Source organism: Rhinopithecus roxellana, chromosome 6 (assembly GCF_007565055.1).
Source record: "Rhinopithecus roxellana isolate Shanxi Qingling chromosome 6, ASM756505v1, whole genome shotgun sequence".
NCBI classification, from domain to species: Eukaryota; Metazoa; Chordata; class Mammalia; order Primates; family Cercopithecidae; genus Rhinopithecus; species Rhinopithecus roxellana.
The window spans coordinates 112,409,916-112,431,834 of NC_044554.1; the positions used below are offsets into that span (position 1 = coordinate 112,409,916).

The 21,919-nt window shown below is 43.9% G+C and overlaps 1 protein-coding gene across 9 annotated transcripts in view; it reads left to right on the forward strand.

Moving 5' to 3' along the window:
• DPP6 (dipeptidyl peptidase like 6) overlaps positions 1-21,919 on the forward strand; it is a 1,166,688-nt gene that overhangs the window by 895,729 nt on the left and 249,040 nt on the right. For 8 of the 9 annotated variants that reach the window (XR_004058085.1, XM_030933144.1, XM_030933145.1 and 5 more), the window contains one exon: positions 16,401-16,453. The exons of the other annotated variant lie outside the window; for it this stretch is intronic. Coding sequence is in view for 7 of the 8 variants with exons in the window: in XM_030933144.1 (XP_030789004.1) it covers positions 16,401-16,453 (53 nt within the window). In the remaining variant the exon portion in view is untranslated. The remainder of the gene's footprint in view (positions 1-16,400; positions 16,454-21,919) is intronic. 9 annotated transcript variants of the gene reach the window in all.

The following is a 21,919-nucleotide window of genomic DNA, read 5'->3' on the forward strand; positions in this document are numbered from 1 at the left end:
TCATCAAGTACAGAAAAGGAACATTTTTTGGTGTTACTTAGACAAATGACTATGAAATATTTGTGTTTCTCATGTTCAGGGCCTGATGCTTTGAAAACCGTGGACTAGGTATCCTGGTAGGTGTGTGGTGTTAGCATAACTCCCTTGTGCTAAGTGATGTGGCCTAGACAATGTTGTTTTTCATCCATTGAATTCTGACCATTGCTCACAAAATTTCAAGTGGTCCCCACTGAACCTTCAGGAGTTGAGGGAACTATTTGCCGGGAGACTTTGTTGAAATGGAGATTGCTGGGCTTCACTCCCAGGTTCTTGGATTCCTTAGGATGATTTGTACGTCCAGCAAGTTCCCAGGAAATGCTGATTCTGACAGGGATCATGCTTGGTGTATTGGGTTTCTAGGGGTGCCATTGCAAAGTACCAGAAACTGAGTGGCTCAGAACAACAGAACCTTCTTGTCTCTGAATTCTGCAGACTGAAAGTCCAAAAAGGAGGTGTGTGCAGGACCGTGACTCGGGGAGGCTCCCTCCTGGCCTCTTCATAGCTGCTGGTATTCCCAGCAGTGCTGGGCTTGGCTTGGCTTTGTAGATGCATTGCCAGGCCTCTGTCTTCACTTGGCACCTCCCTGTGTCTCTTCACACTGTATTAGTCCATTTTCACACTGCTGATAAAGACATACCTGAGACTGGGTAATTTATAAAGAGAAAGAGGTTTAATGGACTCACAGTTGCACGTGGCTTGGGGAGGCCTCACAATCATGGTGGAAGGTGAAAGGCATGTCTTACATGGCGGCAGACAAGAAAGAAATGACAGCCAAGTGAAAGGGGCAACCCCTTATAAAATAATCAGATCTCCTGAGACGTATTCACTACCATGAGAACTGTATGGGGGAACCCGCCACCATGATTCAATTATTTCCCGCTGGATTCCTCCCACAACGCATGGAATTATGGGAGCTACAATTCAAGATGAGATTTGGGTGGGGACACAGCGGAAACGTACCAGCATAGTCTTCCCTCTATGCGTGTCTGTCACTTTGTCCAGATGTCTCCTTTTTGTGTCAGTCGTACTGGATTAGCCCCCACCATGATGACCTCGTTTTAACTTGATGACCTCTGCAGAGACCCAGTTGTCAAATAAGGTCATATTCTAAGGTACTCGGGGTTAGGACCTCACCATATGAATTTTGAGGGACACCATTCAACCCAGAACACTTAGAGAACCCCTACAAAACAGCAATAGCTCAAATTCCTCTTTTGTAATGACACATAGTAGCATAATAAGTACATTTTACAAACCTGGCCTGGTATATAACAGAATGCAAACAAAATCTTACAAAAAGCTCTTTATATTATATACTCTAATATTTTTAATCCTATTCTATTTCCCTTTTTAAAAAAATGACCCGCCATTGATTCCATGACTTAAAGGCTAACAAATACCTTTCTCCAGTGCAGTGCACACAGTATATACCCACTGACTATTTATCAACTATATCAATCAATATTGCTGACTAGCCTGCATGACTAGGAGATGTTATAAATATAGACCTCATTGTTTTAGAGAAAAGTTAGTGCTGCTGTTTATTTTTAATGAGATGTCTGTGAAGCCAGTGCCTTTGGTGATGCTGTTCATCCATTGCTTCCTTTGCCATTTGGCCGTGGAAGTGACTAACCCCTTGCCTCTGAGAGCCTTTTTCTTCTGGAGTGTTGAGAGGCTCCCCTAAGGCTGTGAGTTCAGCTTCAACAGGCCTCCGGCAGCCTCTGTCACTGCTCTTGTTGGCCCCCATGCAGCCCTTTAGCCCACCTGAGCACAATACACCTCAACGTGTGCTCAACATGGCCACCCTAAGCCCTCCACTCATGACTCAGCTGCTGGAGGAGCCCTGGAACTGCCCTTCGTCGCCTCCTTCCAGGCTGGAGTAGTCCTGGCAGGGACCTTGTTCTGAGCACCAAAAGCTTGTCATCAAAGTAGACTGCGTTGTCCTCCTCTTCCTATGTATTTATTGTAAAACTAATGTTATGACCTCCTCCACATCCTATCAGAAGAGAAATGAACAAGGTGAGTGGGGCAGAGACCCTGGAAGGGGGCTTTTGAGAAGCTGAACTCATCAGATTTTAATATGTATCGACTCTCGGTCCACTCATTCCTGGCCAATATGTGCAGTAAGACATGTCCATACATAGCTATGAGAACAAATGTACAAATGTAATAAGTAAGTAAGAACAGTACACAGTATTGCCATAGAGGCAGAGAGAAGACGAAAAGAATTTCAGGTATCAGCAAATGCTTTACAGAGGAGGAGCATTCAAGCTAGATCTTAAAGGATGGGTTGATTTAGACAGACACAGAAGGAAATGCAAAGACAAGAGCTTGACCTAAAGAAGCAGAGGGGAGATTAAGAGAACTGGTGAGTGGCGCCGTTTCTAGAGGGAACAAAGGGAGCTGGGCAGTAGCTGCTAGAACGTGAAAGTAGGTGGAGATCTAATCACTGGAGGGCTGGAATGTCACAGGAGAGATCGACCGGGACGTGAGAGGCAAAGGGCACTTGCTGAAGTTGATGCGAAGGTAGAAGGCAGTGATATCTAAGAATACGTTGGGGAAATGGGCAACACGTTAGAAGGCTCCTGAGACAACAGGGGCCTGTACCGAGTTCTTTTCAGAGGGGATCAAAGGAAGGGAAAGAGAAAGATTTGGTGCCAGAGGGACCCGCCTGGTGGATGATCGACTGCGGGGACAGGAGAAAAACAATCCACAGCTTGCTCCTCCAGGAATGACGCTCGGCCAGCTCCTGCTTTCCACATAAACAGGAAGGACAGGGCAAAGGGTGGAAGGACAGACCCCTCAGGCTTCCACACGTGCACATGCAGCAGAATGTCCATATCCAAGTGGACATGATAAGCAGGTGATGAAAAGTTAAAGATGCAAACTTTAGGCTTAAAAGTCAGCAAAGTGAAGCTGACTTGCCAAAAATAAGCTAAGCAGCTATGTGGCATCGTGCAGATACACACACAAACACATTTTTTTTTTTTTAAGATAGAAGGAGAAAGAGGAGGAGAGGAAAGAAGTGGAAAGAAAGATGCTGACTTGACTGGACTTTTCACTGCTAACCTTCAGTGAAGGACAGGTTTAGACACAGGCGGGCTATCTGCAAGCACAGAGATATTTCTAGCGTGCCTTCTTGTAAAGGGAGCACAGGTAGATGTTCGTCTTTGTATGGTTGCAATTAAGCACCAAATGATGTCCTCCATTCCCTTAGTGACCTAGGAAGAGAACCAGCTGTGCAGCACCATCTCTTTGTTTTTGGAAGTGAGCCCAGTGCACTTGACCTTCAGTGCTATGAGGGACCAGGGGTGACAGGTGAAATACAGCAGGGAAGCCTGCAAAGAAGCCCCAAGCTGCTGTGGGCAGGCTGTGTGCAAGGTGCACGGTACAGACAGACCCACCCTGCGCTTGTGGGGCAAGCCCCCTGTCCCTTCCCCCCCGCCGCGGTGCCTCTTTCAGCTGCCCTCAGTTCATCCCATCTCCCAGCACCTGTTTTGAATTTGGAGCCAGCATATGCAGGAGAGAAAAAGAAGACAATAAATTGAGCAAGAAAAAGGAAAATGCTGTATTCTGAAGCAGAATTAGGAATGAGTCAGCAGAAGGGTCTGACAAAACAAAACACAAAGGCAGTGAAGTAGGAGGTCGGCTGCCAGGCTGGCGTGAAGCTCAGATACCTGTTTCTCAGCGGCTGCCAGTAGAAGACAGGGATATGACAAGCTTGGGAAGAAAGCAGGCACGCTCATGTGCATCCTTGAAAATTACTCAGGAGGAAAGTCTCACGAGTTGCTTCCTGTGAATTTCCTCCTCGCGGCGCTATGACTGATTTCATTTGTTTCCAGAAGATGAGCTTAAGACACATCGAAGCAGCTATTGGAATTGAAATGTCCAAGTGGAGACTGTAGGAAATATATATATTTTAATTACTCAGCTACTTCTGGATGTCACAGATGTTTTTGAAATGTGTATTTGGAAACACAGTTGAAATCACAACTGAAATTTTTATTGTTCATCTCCTAAATGTAAGATGTTTATTTTATTGAGATGCATCCTCAGTTTTAATCATTTTGTTAGATGTTCTCCTCTTAACAACTCATTGCATAAAGAAGGCATTCTATGTGAAGGGTACAGAGGATGTAAGAAACATTCTCTATCAATGACCTGAACAAATAGGGATTGATCACAAAAGAAGGAACTAAAGTATAATAGAGTTGGGTGTGCTATGGAAGCAGAAGTCGTTTGAGATACATACTTGAAGAAGCTACAGGTTCAAGAAGAACTCACCATTTCTACTCTCTTAAATGTAAGTTTTGTGAAAGACCAGTGACTACTATAAGTCAGTTTATTCCAGTAGGAGAGAAAGAGCTGAGATGTAAATACTGAATCCTAAGGATTTGTCTGTTACTTTTGTATTTGGAATCTGACAACTGTATGTCTTCTATGTTTTAATCCTTGTATAAATGGTTGCAGTACAGGAAAGATGTGCAGCCAAGGGAAAGATGAAAAACCTTTAGTTTATATGGAGCCATTTCCTAATATTTGTTTTATATCATACAAACTAAACATCTTTACTTTTTACTACATATTTCAAATTTTATCTAGTTATTTGGGGTCCATTAGAAATTTTTTCCTTTTTTTTTGAGACAGAGTCTCACTCTGTCACCAGACTGGAGTGCAGTGGCGCTATCTCATCTCACTGCAACCTCGCCTCCCAGGTTCAAGCGATCTTCCTGCCTCAGCCTCCCGAGTAGCTGGAACTACAGGTGCCCACGACCACACTTGGATAATTTATTTATTGATTTATTTTTTCTTTTTATTTTGAGACAGAGTCTCGCTCTGTCTCCCAAGCTGGAGTGGAGTAGAGAGATCTTGGCTCACTGTAACCTCCGCCTCCTGGGTTCACGCCATTCTCCTGCCTCAGCCCCCTGTGTAGCTGGGACTATAGGCACCTGCCACCACGTCCAGCTACTTTTTTTGTATTTTTAGTAGAGACGTGATTTCACCATGTTGTTCAGGCTGGTCTCGATCTCTTGACCTCGTGATCCACCTGCCTTGGCCTCCCAAAGTGCTGGGATTTCAGAGGTGAGCCACCATGCCCGCCTTTTTACCTTTTAAGTCATTACAACAAGAGGTTTAACTCCATAAAAATAGTATAAAATAAATTGGCAAGGAGCGCAGAAATGTTTGCCAAATATGGTCATAGTACAGGGTGACTATGACCTGCTTGAGAGAAGAGGAGGGAAGACCTCTCTAGGGAGGACTGATTCATTCAGGAAGTTTTCCATCATCCTTCAACTTCCACATCAGGACTTACAGTTCACTGGACCATCAGCCACAGGAGTGGGCCCAGACATCAGACAAGAAGTCAAAAGTTTTGGAAGATGCCGGGTCTTTGGGTGAGTGCCCAGTGAGAGGCACAAATTCAACAGGAGTCTGGCACCATGGAGGGATGTGACTTCTGCAGGATGTTGGGAAGGAGGGAGTGTGGGTTTTGCATGTAGGAGGGACTTAAATAAGTTTTGTCACAGCCAAATGTGGCGTGCTAAGGCCTGAACTCACTTATTCATGGTTCAGGCATTTGTAGCCAGCACCAAGAAGCAGTTAAACTTACATTCCCACCGAGAGCAGATAGTGGGGAGGCAGAGGTCAGCACATGCTTGCCTGGCAGCTGCAGGGTTTCTGAGCAGCAAGGAATGTTAGTAGTGGCTGGTTCCATCTCACCAATTCCTGCATTCCTGCATTCTCCTGAATGCACCAACAAATGGCTTCCCTCCTTCTATTAACAGGGGCTGTCGAGCGTTTGTACTGTTGAAGTATTTCAGACAGTTTCATTGGCCTGAACTCTATTTCCTTCTAATGTGTACTCGTCAGCCTTATTCTTTCCATGGGAGCAAAAGAGACCAGGCCTACTGACACTTACTCGTGAAGTTCTCTTAAAACCTTCAAGACGTGTATCCCTCTCCCCTGGGTCTTCTCTCGTCTGGGCAGAATACTTCCACTTGTTCCAGGCGTCTCTCAGGTAGCTTTGTTTCCAGACTCAGCCAACACGGTCATCTTCTCTGAAGTATTTTGGCTTATTGGTCTCATCGCTAGAAAAAAGTGACACCCTCAAATGGACCTATGACTTCAGATGTTAATAGAGAAGGTTTTAGACAAGATAGGACAACATGTCTTCCCAGAAAGACCTTATGAGCTGGGTAGCTCTTGTCTCCACCCACATTATTAGAGATGAGCTCGTTTTTTTTTTTATTATTATTTTTTATTTTTTTGAGACGGAATCTCGCTCTGTCGCCCAGGCTGGAGTGCAGTGGCCGGATCTCAGCTCACTGCAAGCTCCGCCTCCCGGGTTTAAGCCATTCTCCTGCCTCAGCCTCCCAAGTAGCTGGGACTACAGGCGCCAGCCACCTCGCCCGGCTAGCTTTTTTTGTATTTTTTAGTAGAGACAGGGTTTCACCATGTTAGCCAGGATGGTCTCGAACTCCTGACCTCGTGATCCGCCCGTCTCGGCCTCCCAAAGTGCTGGGATTACAGACTTGAGCCACCGCGCGCGGCCAAGCTCGTTTATTTTAACGATCCAAAGAAGGATCTGGGTGGAAAATGGGGAAAGTCTGCTTCTGCCTCCCTTGCCCTGAATGCCCGTCTGATAATTAGCCCTTCCCCAGAGCGGGTCTCCGGGGCCTTCTTGGAAGCACAGCAGGTGCTACATCATGCAGGAACATGAGAGGGGATGGAATTAATTACTAAAACCAGCCAAGACCACGATTAAGGAAGATACCATGTAAATGTGGCAATTCGCACAGTTATTTCTGAAAACTGAGGCATCTGTTTCCTGGTCTCACCTCTCCTCATGTCAGCTGAGAGGTGTGGCGGGAAATGGGGGCCTGTAATTCAGTTTTAACTGTGATTGATCTTCCGGACTCCTCAAGGTTATCAGAGTACAAAAGGAATATGTACAGGACATTGCCTTCACGAAGTGTCTGTCACAGTCCACAAAACCTCGGCTTGGATTTTGAAAGCAGATTGTTTTCTGTCTCCTAGAGGACTGTCTATTGTGTTAATTTCCAAATATGGGTATGACTGTGCCATCTAGCACCTAACGGGACTTCTTTTTTATCTGTTAATGGAACACTTCAAAATTGCAAGAAAATAAACCCTTTGAGTAAACACTTCATTTTCTCTTTTCCTCAGTTTTAGAGCCAAGAAATAGAATATTTTCCAGCTTCTTTTTGGTGCTTTTATTTTTTTCCTTCAGGTTTTAATTATTTTTTCCCTTCTCACCCCTGACATCTCATGCAGATAACTTTCCTTTTTTTTTTACCACCCAGTCTCTAAATCTCACTTTCTTTTCTTTGTCTTCTCTGTCTCATCTGCCTTTTCTCTGTGTTAACCTTTCCAGTATTTTCAGCCTTGCTTCTCATTATACTACTATATTGTGTTTCTTTAACTGTGTATACCAGCCATGGGATTCTTGAGTCTAGCTTAAGAAAATCTGACTCTGGGCTCATCTACACCTGTTATTTTTCACTTGCTCTTTGAATGGAATCATAGGATTAAATAAGGAAAGGATTGTAGAGGGCCTCTGAAGCAATCGACTTGCGATGCATGCACTCATTCCAGAGGACCCTAGTGGTGCTTTGAGCCCCTGCTCGTATGCTATTCATGCTGGGGTGCTCACCACCTCAGGGAGACCATCCATCCTCATACATGCTCTAAGTGGACTGCACTAATGCTGACCAGACACCCAGTGCAAAATCCTGGGTAACAATCTCAGTCACTGAAGGCAGCTGCAACTCTGCCATTCTTAATGGGATTCCTGTTTGCCAAGAGCCCCAAGGAGTAGAAAAGTCAGAGTTTCGTGGACTCTGCACAATGCTTGTAACTAGATCATGCAATTCTCAGAATTTAAACAAGAGTGTTTTTTATTCTTTTCTTGTGGTTTGAATTTCCTCAAACCCTTACCCCTGTATTACATGAAGGAAACGGAGGCTCAGAGAAGGTAAGCAATTTGTGCAAGTCTACCCAGCAAGTGAATAACAGGCTCAGATGACCTCTACACCTTACTCTAAAACTGCCTAATAGTAGTAGCTACAAAGCAGTAGCTGTGTCCTACTCCAGAGCTACTCCTAGCCGCCCTCTTCTCTTGGCCTCAGCCTGGTGCATTGTCAGGAAAGAAATACCTGAGGCGACGTGGAGGAGGGAGGGGAGCACAGGCAGGCTAGACGGGGGCAACTGTGGCTACTCCAGCATCCCAAACTAGGGCTGTGCTAGAGGGTGGAAAATTTAAGGGGTATGAATTTAAGGGGCATTCTCAAGTTCCAAAGTCAAGTGAAACTTCGTAATCATTTTTCCACGGACAGTAAGGAAAGTAAGCAATGGGAGTGGCTGATGCGAATTCCAATATTTTTCTATGGAATATACATGGAAGGTACATGGAAGGAAATAGAGAATTCTTTAGTAGAAAAAGAATGTATTTCTCTAATGAGCTTCTTTTCATCGCTTTTTTTCATAGGTTTCACAGTGAGCTTTTTTTCATAGGTTTGTTGACTGCATAAATGTCTATGCAGCCATTAAAAAAATGAGTTCATGTCCTTTGCAGGGACATGAATGAAGCTGGAAGCCATCGTTCTCAGCAAACTAACACAAGAACAGAAAACCAAACACCACATGTTCTCACTCGTATGTGGGAGTTGAACAATGAGAACACATGAACACAGGGAGGGGAACATCACACACCAGGGCCTGTCGGGGGGTGGGAGGCAAGGGGAGGGAGAGCATTAGGACAAATCCCTAATGTATTCAGGGCTGAAAACCTAGATGACAGGCTGATAGGTGCAGCAAACCAGCATGGCACATGTATACCTATGTAACAAACCTGCATGTTCTGCACATGTGTCCCAGAACTTAAAGTCAAATTTAAAAATAAAATAATAAAAAATTTCACCTAAAAAAAAGAATGCATTTTGTTTTCAAAATATTGAATTTAAAGTTTGGCATAAAAACATCCATGTAGAAAGGCCCAGCCCAAGCTAAAAATATGAGTTTAGAACTCAGAAGATACATGAAGCATAAAGACATAAATTCAGTAGGAAGCTGTGTCAGAAAGCAGAAATGCCAGACCAAGGCTTAGACCAGTGAGGAAGGAGCACCTGGGATGGCAGATTGGTGCCTGCCTTCCATTTGGGTCTGCAGCAGCAGGAGAGAAAGGTGAAGAGCCTGGATGGAGGAGCAGGAGAGGAAGGAGAGCAGGTCCTGGAATCAGGAAAGGAGAACAACTCCTGATGCCTTCATCACATGCTGCAGGCTGGAAATCAGAAAGATGCCAGCAGGCTGGAAATCAGAAAGATGCCATGTGTTTAGTAGATAAGGATTCACTGGGAGAACTTGGTTTTGTTATGCCCAGACCGTTTGTTCCCCGAAGAAGACCACCAGAGTCCAGAGTCAAAGCCAAGCGGCAAGGATCTTTAATGCAAGTTCGAACTTGGTCCCTCCGCTCTACAACATACAAGAGGGCCCCGAATGATGCATGTGCCCACTTTTTATAGCCCGATGCATACAGGATATGTAAGGTTACAGAGGTACAAAGGAATTCTTTTGGTTGCAGCATTACAACTGGTAATTGGTTAATACAATTAACAGTTTTCTATTTGTTCCCGCGCATTTAGTAAAACTACAAACGGTTGTGACCTTATCAGGGGCTCTCTAGGTGGTGTTTCTGAGATGTGTGAGGGGGGGATGTGTTTGTGTTGGGCTCAGGAAGTTGGGACAAAATAGAGGATTGTGTTTGTACTGGGCCCAGGACTAAGATATGTGGCAGACACCGGTAATTAGAGCAGGACAGAGACTTTCACAATGTTTGTCCTTACAATGTCTGGAGTCTATAGATAACCTAATCGGTTAGGTCCGGGGTCAATCTTTAACTAGGCTCAGGGCGCCGCCTGGGCTGTTTGCCTGTGGACTTCATTTCTGCCTTTTAGTTTTTTTCATTTGATCTCTTTCAGTTTGAGGATGCTCGGAGTGTATAGCAGTGGGTTAAAAGTGAATAGAAAATGAGCCAGTGAAGCAGCATAGACTTTGCTTGTGAAGGACCATGATAGTTACAAGAAGGAGGCTGGGTGCAGTGGCTCGCGCCTGTAATCCAAGCATTTGGGAGGCCGAGGTGGGTGGATCACCTGAGGTCAGGAGTTTGAGACGAGCCTGACCAACATGGTGAAATCCCGTCTCTAGTAAAAATACAAAAAAGTAATGAAGCGGGCATAGTAGTGCACACCTATAGTTCCAGCTACTTGGGAGGCTGAGACAGGAAAATTGCTTGAGCATGGGAGGCAGCGGTTGCAGTGAACCAAGATTGCACCACTGCACTCCAGTCTGGGCAACAGAATGAGACTCTGTCTCAAGAAAAAAAGAAAACAAAAGGAAGGAGCAGTTCCAGAGGAATATGGCCAGAGGTTTCTTATTTGTTTGTTTTGTTTGTTTGTTTGTTTTTCAATGAGGGAGATTTGAGTTATATTCTACAGACTTAGAAGAAGTAATAGGGGAGAATGAGTGGTTAGAAATGTAAAGCAAAGTGGAGAAGTTGCTAAAGTTCAACAAGAAGCAGGAGAGTATGAGCTTAGTCTTGGAAAGGAAGATGGCAGTGTTCAAAACTTCAGCCGGATTCAATTTAAAGTTTAATTAAGTAGTGAACAATTCGCAAATCGGGCAGCTTCCTGAGCCACAGTAGGCTCTGAGACTCCAGTGTAGCCCCATGGTGGTAGAAGATTTATGGACAGAAAAAGGAAAGTGATGTACAGAAAGCAGAAGCGAGGGACAGAAATAGCTGGGTTGGTTACAGCTCAATGTTCACCTTATCTGAACATGCTTCAAACAATTGGCTATGTTTGATTAACCGAAACTTGGTGATTGGCACAGGAGTAGGCTATGATCTGTTTACACTCCACTGGTTATAATTCACGATGTGCAGAGTAACCTTTAGGCTGAACTTAAAGCATGTAAGGAGGCAGCTTTAGGCTAAACGTGACTCAACAGTGGCTTCTTTGTAGGAGAGGAAGCATGGAGGAGAGGCCTGACTTAGGGCACTTGACCTGGGGAGAAAGAGTAGAAGATGGATTTGAGAAAGACTTAGAAAGTTACTGATTAGAAATTGGGCACCATTTGATTGAACTGGAGTAGGGGAAGCAAGGGGTCAAAGAATGGAAGCAAGGAAAACTAAATTTTCAACTCAGGTTCCTGAGTGCATGATGGAACTACCAACTGAGATAGCGATTATCCAAGGGGAGCAAGGTTTGGGGGCTACTGAAGAGTTCATTCTGGAGCAGATCGAGGTTTTGGTGCCTGTGAGACATAGCATGCAGTCATCTGATATACTGGTCTGTAGCTGGACCTGTGGGAGTTACTCACATTTAGTAATTTTGATTGTGGTTTAAAACCTCAAGAATGGAAGATTTCCTAGGGGAGGAGGATGTAAAGGGAGTAGATGGATGGCCAAAGACAAAACTCAGTGTGCATTATGGTACTGAGATAGAAAAGACCTTAGAAATCTAAAGTATGGGTCCATCGGAGAGAAGGAGGGGAGAGGGTAGAATTTCCTGAGTAGAGGGAAATTTTAGAGAGATAAGAAGCAGACCAAATATGAACTCACTCTGTGACAAGCCCTCACCTGCTTTTTAAAAACTTATTGAATGCCAATGTCAACTATTTTGTGTGTGATATATTAGAAAAATAGTTTGCTGAAACTGTTTTTCCATCTTGTGGATAGTGTTTTGGGAAATAAGTTCTCATATATTCATTTTCCAGGAGAAATATTAATGTCATGGTATAGGATGAGACTAACGTAACTCATATTCATGAACTTCTAAACAATGGGACTCTTAGAAAAATAACTGAAAGCAGCCTTACTAACTTCCAATCTTTGTATTTTTTATGATCAGAAATATTTCGTCTATTTTATTTTTTATTTTACTTGTTTGTTTGTTTATCTGAGATGAAGTCTCGCTCTGTAGCCCAGGCTGGAGGGCAATGACATGATCTCAGTTCACTGCAACCTCTGCCTCCTGGGTTCAAGTGATTCTTCCATCTCAGCCTCCCTAGTAGCTGTGATTACAGGCACCTGCCATCCTGCCTGGCTAATTTTTGTATTTTTGTAGAGATGGAGTTTCATGTTGGCTAGACTGGTCTTGAACTCCTGACCTCAGATGATCTGCCCGCCTCAGCCTCCCAAAGTGCTGGCATTACAGGCATGAGCCACCACTCCTGTCCTAGAGTCTATTATTTTAAAGAAAGAAACATAAATACAACATTAACCACGGAAAAGGAGAAAGACTTTATCTCTCTCTAAGGAACACATTCTTTCAGTGAGATGCAGCTTTCTTAGTGCCTTTCTAGATAAGATAAGACATTGTACAAATGAAAACTCTTCAATTCGCACCCTTTAAACAGTTGTTTCCTTTGTGCCTGCAGTTCTTTTGGCTTGAGGAAGATTTTGTGGAAGAAAATGATACTTTACTGCTTCTTCTTGGAGCGGGAGAAAATTGTTTCTTTTCTTCCCACTTCCCCATTTTTCAAGGGTAGTGCTCGAGTCACACTTGCACGTCCATGCTGAAGTCTTCTATTGGCATCAGCAGTGTGTTCTGGAATCCCACTTTCACATTCCCGCACTTGGCAGACCCAGCTTCTCAGGTTTTCTCTGTCTCTACTTCTTGACTTTATTCATTTTTGTTTCAGCCTTTCTTACTGGCAATTCCGTTTTCCAGATACTCTATTCTAGTCTCCATGCATACATTTTGGTTTTGGTTTGGTTTGGTTTGGGGGTTTCTTGCCTAACAGTACAGACCAACAATTAAAAACAGTTCTCTCTTCCTCTGCCTCCTCCTCCTCATCTTCCTCCTCCTCCTCTTCCTCCTCTTCTTCTCCTTCTCCATCCTCTCCTTCTCCTTCTTCTTCTTCCTTCTCCTTTTTTCTTCTTGCCGTAGGCTTGATAGGGTTATTTTAATTGCTCTCCTCCTTTCTCATGGGCTCCACTTAAAGGATACCCACAGAGCTGAGCTGCAGGGGTGCGTAGTGGTATGTTTAAAGATGAACATAAAGACGTAACTCTAGGTGTTTGTTTTGGGGATGGCATAACCAGGGAATGAATTTAAATCACTGTTTCTAGATGGATTAAAGCAATGGGTCTTCAACCAAGAAAGATGGCAGGTATTTTTACTTTGCATATTTATTCTATTTGTTGCTATCCTGAAATTTTCAGCTGACAACAGCCAACGTGGACTTCTGACTTGAGAATTACAAGATAGAAGCTTGGTTCAGGCAATTTCCAAGGGATTGTTTAGAGAGAGACAGACCTCAGGACAAATCCCACTTGACTTTAACTTATATTCCTTAAGATTTTATTTTCCTACCCGTACAAATAGGATAATAAGATCCACCTCATAAAGACGAAATGAGTTCTTGCATGGTAAGGAGCTGTCAGCGTACCTAATGTGTGGTACGTGCTCCATAAATGCCCCCCACCCCCACCACCCACTTCAGCTCACCACTGTCACCATCTCTGGGACTTTGGACTCTTGACTGCAGTAATATCAAAGGCTTTTCCTCTGAGTGCTTTGGTCTGTGAGTGGTCCTCTCCCAGCCCCTCACCACCTCTGTCCTGATACTATTTTAACAAGGAATTTACCTGTTTGCTTTAGAAGTTGCTAGAAGTTTACAAAGAAGAAACCCAGTAGCTCAGAAGAAATGTATCTAAATCTGATTTTAAAAGTATCTGTTTTATCTGGATTTAAACTAGCTATACTACCTACCTGTTGCTATATAAGAAATTACCCCAAACTCAGTGACTTAAGACAGCCAACATTTTTTTTTTTTTTTTTTTGAGACGGAGTCTCGCTCTGTCGCCCGGGCTGGACTGCAGTGGCCAGATCTCAGCTCACTGCAAGCTCCGCCTCCTGGGTTTACGCCATTCTCCTGCCTCAGCCTCCCGAGTAGCTGGGACTACAGGCGCCCGCCACCTCGCCCGGCTAGTTTTTTTGTATTTTTTTTTAGTAGAGACGGGGTTTCACCGTGTTAGCCAGGATGGTCTCGACCTCCTGACCTCGTGATCCGCCCGTCTCGGCCTCCCAAAGTGCTGGGATTACAGGCTTGAGCCACCGCGCCCGGCCACAGCCAACATTTATCATCTGACAGTCACTGTGGGTCAGGGACTCGAGACCATCTTGGCTGTGTGGCTCTGGCTCCGGGTCCCTCATGAGGCCGGCATCAAGGCCTTAGCCAAGGCTGCAGTCATCCAAAGACTTGACCAGAGATGCAGAACCTATTTCCACGTCCACTTACATGGCTGCTGGCAAGAGGCAGTCTAACCGAGATGAGCCTCAGACTCTCCACAGGGCTGCTTGAGTGTCCTCACAACATGGCAGCCATCTTCCTCAGAGCAAGTGGTAGGAAAGGCAGCAAGAAGGAAGCCATGATACCTCTTATAACCTGGCTGCAGAAGCTTAACACCATCCCTGTTACTGTATTCTGTTCACTAAGTCAGCCAACACTAAAGGGTACAGAATTAGGTTCCCTCTCTTCTCTTCTCTCTCCTCCTCTCCTCTTCCCCCTTTCTCTTTCCTTTATCTTCCTCTTCTCTTGCTGTGCCTCAGCTTCTTATCTGACCAAAGGTAACTTCTGCCCCCTAGGGGTGCTATGAAAACAAAGTGAGATCAATCATATGAAAAGGCAGTTTTGGAAGGAGAGTTCAGAAATTCTATATAACATATCATATACCATAACCATGGAAACCTGTGATCAGCTCTGTCTAGCTTCCTGCTCTTGCATCTAAGGAAGCTGTTCCAGCTCACGCAGGCATAGCTTAGTCACAGCGCAGCGTGGGTTCCTGTAATGGGTCCTCCCTGAGCAGTGACCTGCTCAGTACACAGGAGCCAGCACCAGGCCCTTTCTTCCTTCTCCTGGGCAAGCAGCACCACTCGTCCTGGCAGAAATAGCAAAAGAAGTTAAGTTCCTGTGTTCCTTGTTAGATTGCTATGGCAGCTCCATAAAGCTCTCCTACACAGTCCTGTCTCTTAGTGGCTGTTTCTTTACAACTGAAGTAGCACTTCCCCATCTGCCGCCCTCAAAGCTAGGGGCCCTGGGCCCCATATTTCTGGTTCAGGAGTCTCAAGATCTCTGAAAGCACCAGATTGTTGAGATTTAAGTGCTGTTGTTTATTTTTATATCTGGGTCCTGTTTCTCCAAATAACTCCAAGACCATTGTGATTTTCCAGAAGTTAATTCAGTGATCCAGGCTAGGTAGGGAATGGTGGTATTAGCAAATCCTACCTGTTTTCTTTGCAGGCTCATTTCCATCATTGGTGCCCCAAATGCATTTCCCTGTTCAAAGTACTCTACCTTGGATATGTCTGCCTTTGCCTCCACGTCCCTCACCTATTATCTTTAGAAAGGTGGTTTTAAATGTTGGCCACTGAACATTTAGCCACATAGGGCACCAGCTCTCAGAGGTTTCACAGGTAAAGGAGAAGGTTTGGGGAAATGAAATATGGTTCAACACAACAGAGTAACCCACATATTCCATATGTTCGACAAGGTCTCTACTCAGGAGGCTGGTGATGAAGGATGCGAACATTTCTCAAACTGCCATCTTCTCCCTTCTTTTGGGCAACCCTCGAATTCTATTCGTGGTTATCTAAGGATTGTGGAGCCATTTCCGGGCTCAGGAGGTTAGGAAAGGCATGTGAGATTTGAGGGTCACGGGAGTTTGGAAGCACTGTTTTTCTGGTTTTCTGTTACCTCCATTTTAAAGCTATGATACTTCCAACTGCCCTTCTTCAGTAAGCTCTTGTTGGCTACTCTCTCGAAACTAAAAGATGCATATCCAGTTGTACAGAGGTCAAAAGTGTGCCCAATTAAGCCTGCCTTGACTTCAATATTGCAACTCACTGAAGACACACAGTGGAATTTCTGGTAGACCCGTTGCCATAACCCACAGGGAACTCTAGCTGTACATGGGTTTTACTGACCTGTTGGGTCTAGCTGACTGTGCCTGATGGTCTCCAATGACCAAGGTGTCCTCATTAGTTCTGTGCTATATTTAGTTAAGCCTGAAATCTGTGCCCCTAATTTAATCACACACCAGGTAGCCATGGAGATGACATCAAGCCTCTGGCTGCCCTATAAACCATTGCAAATGCTGAAAATAAAATAAACAAGATATGCAAATTGGCTTTATATGTAAATAAAAGACTTTGCCTCCAGGTGTTGGGATTAGCTGCTTTTGGTTCACTGATGTTTGTTCGGATTCACAGTGATTGAAAAATACCATAGTCACAGCCTTTGTCTCAATGCCTGCTTTTTTTCCTTTTTGTCTGTTGCAGATATATCAACACTCCTATACTGGATATTATGTCCTGAGCAAACTTCCTCATGGGTAAGAGTGTTCTTTCCTTTCTTTTAATTAGAAATCTGCAGGGCAAAGTGAAGGGTAGAACATGGACGAACTGCTTAACCCTTAGGGCGGGAAATGGCATTCCAGTTCTCATAGCCAAGGGTGCTCATATTGCGCACCTCTGGGACTCTCCCTAGATAATGACACTAAGGATGTCAGGGGGTCACTTGAGTCCACTCACTTCCCCATTTGTGAAACCCCCTTCCTTGAGCAACTCTGCCCTCTTCCTGTGCTGGGTCCTGCGGTTGACCCTGGAGGTTCTGCAGAGCAGGATATTCCCCTCTGCTTTGTAATCACCTGCAGCCTCCTCTCAGGCATGGTGGGGTGGCCCTCAGCCTCCCATGAGTGTTCCTGGTTATACCCACGCTGGTACAATAGAAGCCCCCTTCAGCCCACCACGTGTCATCAGAAACAAATCTGGAACATATTTATGGGATTAAGGTAAACTACTCTGGTCAGAAATTCAGCAGTGCATTGGGAATGGGGTGGGCAAGTCCATCTCAGCAAGTGGGATTAGCGCTGTTCTACCCATCACTCCAAGGCAGTTTCTGGGGCATGTGTGTTCTTATTTTATGGCCTTTTCTGAGCTTGGCTGTGCTCCCAGGAGCCGGGTTTCAGTGCCTGCTTTTGACAGGGTCGCCCGGCTCCATGCTGTTTCATGATCTCAGATTGCACTTCTAACCTCAGTTGGTCTCTCAATAATGTATTGTCCGGAGCAGGAGCGAGTTTAGTTTTCAATGCTGGGCAGACATCCCCCACGTGACCCTCTGATGCCTGATCAGCCTCACCTTTGGAACCTAGAGCAGGAAAGGCACTGGTTAGAGTTTGGTGAAACCACGTATTGAGTCAAACACAGATGAAAAACAGTTGCAGAACTAGGAAAGTCTGTCAAGGAGGCCTTTTTGTTGTTTTCATCTTTATTCTTTCTTTGTCTCCTCTTCCCTCGTCCTCCCCTCCCCTATTCTTACTCCCTTCTCCTGGCCTTCCTCTTCCCCACCTCAAGTTTCTCTTTCCTGTCTTCTGTGGTTTCTATTGTTGTGCTTTGCAAAGGTGAAGTGCTCAGGAAGGGTTGATAAAGAAACTGAATTGTGCTGCAGGCAGTGTTGTGTAGGCTCCTATGAATATCTAGGTTGAGCCATCCTCATTTCCCAAGCAAATTTTAACAGCAGGAGTGTCTAAAAAGCATTGTTCCATAAGCAAGCATTAATCACAGCATGAGTGTTTATAGCTGCTGCTGTCTGTTTATGACACAGCTTAGAATAGCGGCATGTCCTTGGAAAACAAACACGAATAAACTAATTTCATGTGGGCTTTAGACAAAGGGAAGACATGTGGATCTTCAGCAAAATGTGACCGATAGTTTTTGTTAGATTGTTAGAAAAATGAAGCCCAAAGAAAGCAAAGATGGCCCACATTGCAAAAATAAAGTATCCATACAAATTTTTCATTAAAAGCATGTTTTAAATAGAAACCCAAATATTCTTCACTAAAGAGGAATTATCCTATTCTTTCACAAACTGACATACATCTTCAGAGGTCATGGCAGGCAGCACTATAATTATGCCTTGAGATTTATCTGCCCCTTCTGGGAACAATAGAATTTGTTGTAGATGATAGATATTTCATTCCATCTTATATCAATTTGTAAAACTCGAAACTCTAAAACTGGTTGATGCCTAACATATTGTGTTAATATTTTACTGCATCAGTCATAATTTGGAAGAAACAGATTCTAGGAACTTGGCACAGGAGTTTGCCAAACAAGCTGGCAAAACTCAGGCCAAGGCTCGGCTTCTGCACTTAGATACCCGGAGCCTGGTGATGATCCCTTGTAGATGACCTTAACATGAAGGGAGCTGCTTCTGGTGTCTTTAATAGAATCAGAGCGAGAATAATCCCCCTCATTTATTGGTTGGCTTTCATATACCTTTATCCCTGTTCAACAACCTGCGAGGAAAGCATTCTTATTTCCATTTTAAGTGAGAGCTCCAAGAGGTCATCACCTGCCCCTCACGTCCTAGCTAGTGTATGCTGCAGCTGGAGTCTCAGCATAAGTCAGGTTGACTCGAAATGCCATGCTAGTAAACAAAACTCGTGGCTCACTCCTATAAACCCAGCACTTTGGGAGGCCGAGGAGGGCAGATCACTTGAGGTCAGGAGTTTGAGACCAGTCTGGCCAACATGGTGAAACCCCATGTCTACTAAAAATACAAAAATTAGCCAGGCATGGTGGTACACACCTCTAGTCCCAGCTACTTAGGAGGCTGAGGCAGGAGAGTTGCTTGAACCCGGGAGGCTAGAGGTTGCAGTGTGCCAAGACTGCACCACTGCACTCCAGCTTGGGTGACAGAGCAAGACTCTGTCTAAAAAACAAAAACAAGCAAACAAAAAAACCATTGAGGTTAATTCAAATTTCACAATGCAGAGAAGAAATGTGATAACTATGAAGATGAGATTTGTAGGGACATACGAGTTTCTCTTCTGAGGGTTCTTATAGGATTGAAAGATGTAGCAAGTGCATTTATTGGAAAACAACCTCTGGGGGTACCAAAGTCAGTGTCCCACCCTGTCACCGTGTCACTGAACACAGCTCCCCTGAAGCGGCGTTGCTCAACCTCCTCAGTTCTTCCTCTTTGTCGTAAGACCATTTATGAGAAATTAGCCAATGAATTCATGGCAAATATTGTCAGAGTCTGATTTGTCTTAATGAGACAGTGAACCTCTGAACGATATCTCCTTGGGCCTGGAGCTTTGTGACCCCTCGGTCATCACTGTCACCAGTGTGCGTGCTCCACCAGGTGGCAGGAGAAGAACACAGCCCGGAGCTCTAAGTCTGAGGATCTAGGTGGGTTTTGGATAGGGAGGAAAGCACAGCTGTCTTTTAAAAACAAAAATGTCCCTACTAAAATATTTAAATGTACTTTATTCATATACAAGAAAACTAAGAGATTTTCTTGATTTTGAAAACACAAATCTGTACCTTTTTTACTAATTCTCATCTTTCCTTTCCTCACTCCTCCCTCTAAATTAAAGCCAGAGGCTGTGCAATCTTCAAGATGGTTTTGTCATTTATAACTTGATTTTTTTTTCTTAGCTTCAGGCTTTCCAACCAGCCAGAGAAAAAGGTCTAATTAACGTTCTCATGCCCTCTGATTTCTGGTGTCCTTCCATTTTGCAAATGGCAGAAGAGTTTCAGGAGGGCCTACCTTTCCCATCCCCCTTTCAGTCCCCTGTCCCCGCTGTTAGCTTCCCTCCTTCAATGGCTGTGACCTCTATAGTTGGGGCCAGGTAGAATTCTTTCTGCATGGAAGGCAGGAGTTGCGATGAGACTCCCAAGACAGCTGAATTTTTATATAATTAAAAATCCATTACATAAGGGTAGGTTTGTTTGACTTTGACATACCAAGCTTCCAAAAATTTTATTCTTTTATTTATTTATTTATTTATTTATTTATTTATTTATTTATTTATTTTTATTATACTTCAAGTTCTAGGGTACATGTGCATAACGTGCAGGTTTGTTACATATGTATACTTGTGCCATGTTGGTGTGCTGCACCCATCAACTCGTCAGCACCCATCAATTCATCATTTATATCATGTATAACTCCCCAATGCAATCCCTCCACCCTCCCCCCTCCCCATGATAGGCCCCGGTGTGTGATGTTCCCCTTCCCGAGTCCAAGTGATCTCATTGTTCAGTTCCCACCTATGAGTGAGAACATGCAGTGTTTGGTCTTCTCTTCTTGTGATAGTTTGCTAAGAACGATGGTTTCCACCTGCATCCATGTCCCTACAAAGGACGCAAACTCATCCTTTTTTATGGCTGCATAGTATTCCATGGTGTATATGTGCCACATTTTCTTAATCCAGTCTGTCACAGACGGACATTTGGGTTGATTCCAAGTCTTTGCTATTGTGAATAGTGCCGCAATAAACATACGTGTTCATGTGTCTTTGTAGTAGAATAATTTATAATCCTTTGGGTATATACCCAGTAGTGGGATGGCTGGATCATATGGTACATCTAGTTCTAGATCCTTGAGGAATCGCCATACTGTTTTCCATAATGGTTGAACTAGTTTACAATCCCACCAACAGTGTAAAAGTGTTCCTATTTCTCTACATCCTCTCCAACACCTGTTGTTTCCTGATTTTTTAATGATTGCCATTCTAACTGGTGTGAGATGGTATCTCATTGTGGTTTTGATTTGCATTTCTCTGATGGCGAGTGATGATGAGCATTTTTTCATGTGTCTGTTGGCTGTATGAATGTCTTCTTTTGAGAAATGTCTGTTCATATCCTTTGCCCACTTTTTGATGGGGTTGTTTGTTTTTTTCTTGTAAATTTGTTTGAGTTCTTTGTAGATTCTGGATATTAGCCCTTTGTCAGATGAGTAGATTGCAAAAATTTTCTCCCATTCTGTAGGTTGCCTGTTCACTCTGATGGTAGTTTCTTTTGCTGTGCAGAAGCTCTTTAGTTTAATTAGATCCCATTTGTCAATTTTGGCTTTTGCTGCCATTGCTTTTGGTGTTTTAGACATGAAGTCCTTGCCCATGCCTATGTCCTGAATGGTACTACCTAGATTTTCTTCTAGGGTTTTTATGGTATTAGGTCTAACATTTAAGTCTCTAATCCATCTTGAATTAATCTTCGTATAAGGAGTAAGGACAGGATCCAGTTTCAGCTTTCTACTTATGGCTAGCCAATTTTCCCAGCACCATTTATTAAATAGGGAATCCTTTCCCCATTTCTTGTTTCTCTCAGGTTTGTCAAAGATCAGATGGCTGTAGATGTGCGGTATTATTTCTGAGGACTCTGTTCTGTTCCATTGGTCTATATCTCTGTTTTGGTACCAGTACCATGCTGTTTTGGTTACTGTAGCCTTGTAGTATAGTTTGAAGTCAGGTAGCGTGATGCCTCCAGCTTTGTCCTTTTGACTTAGGATTGTCTTGGCAATGCAGGCTCTTTTTTGGTTCCATATGAACTTTAAAGCCGTTTTTTCCAATTCTGTGAAGAAACTCATTGGTAGCTTGATGGGGATGGCATTGAATCTATAAATAACCTTGGGCAGTATGGCCATTTTCACGATATTGATTCTTCCTATCCATGAGCATGGTATGTTCTTCCATTTGTTTGTGTCCTCTTTTATTTCACTGAACAGTGGTTTGTAGTTCTCCTTGAAGAGGTCCTTGACATCCCTTGTAAGTTGGATTCCTAGGTATTTTATTCTCTTTGAAGCAATTGTGAATGGAAGTTCATTCATGATTTGGCTCTCTGTTTGTCTGTTACTGGTGTATAAGAATGCTTGTGATTTTTGCACATTAATTTTGTATCCTGAGACTTTGCTGAAGTTGCTTATCAGCTTAAGGAGATTCTGGGCTGAGACAATGGGGTTTTCTAAATATACAATCATGTCATCTGCAAACAGGGACAATTTGACTTCT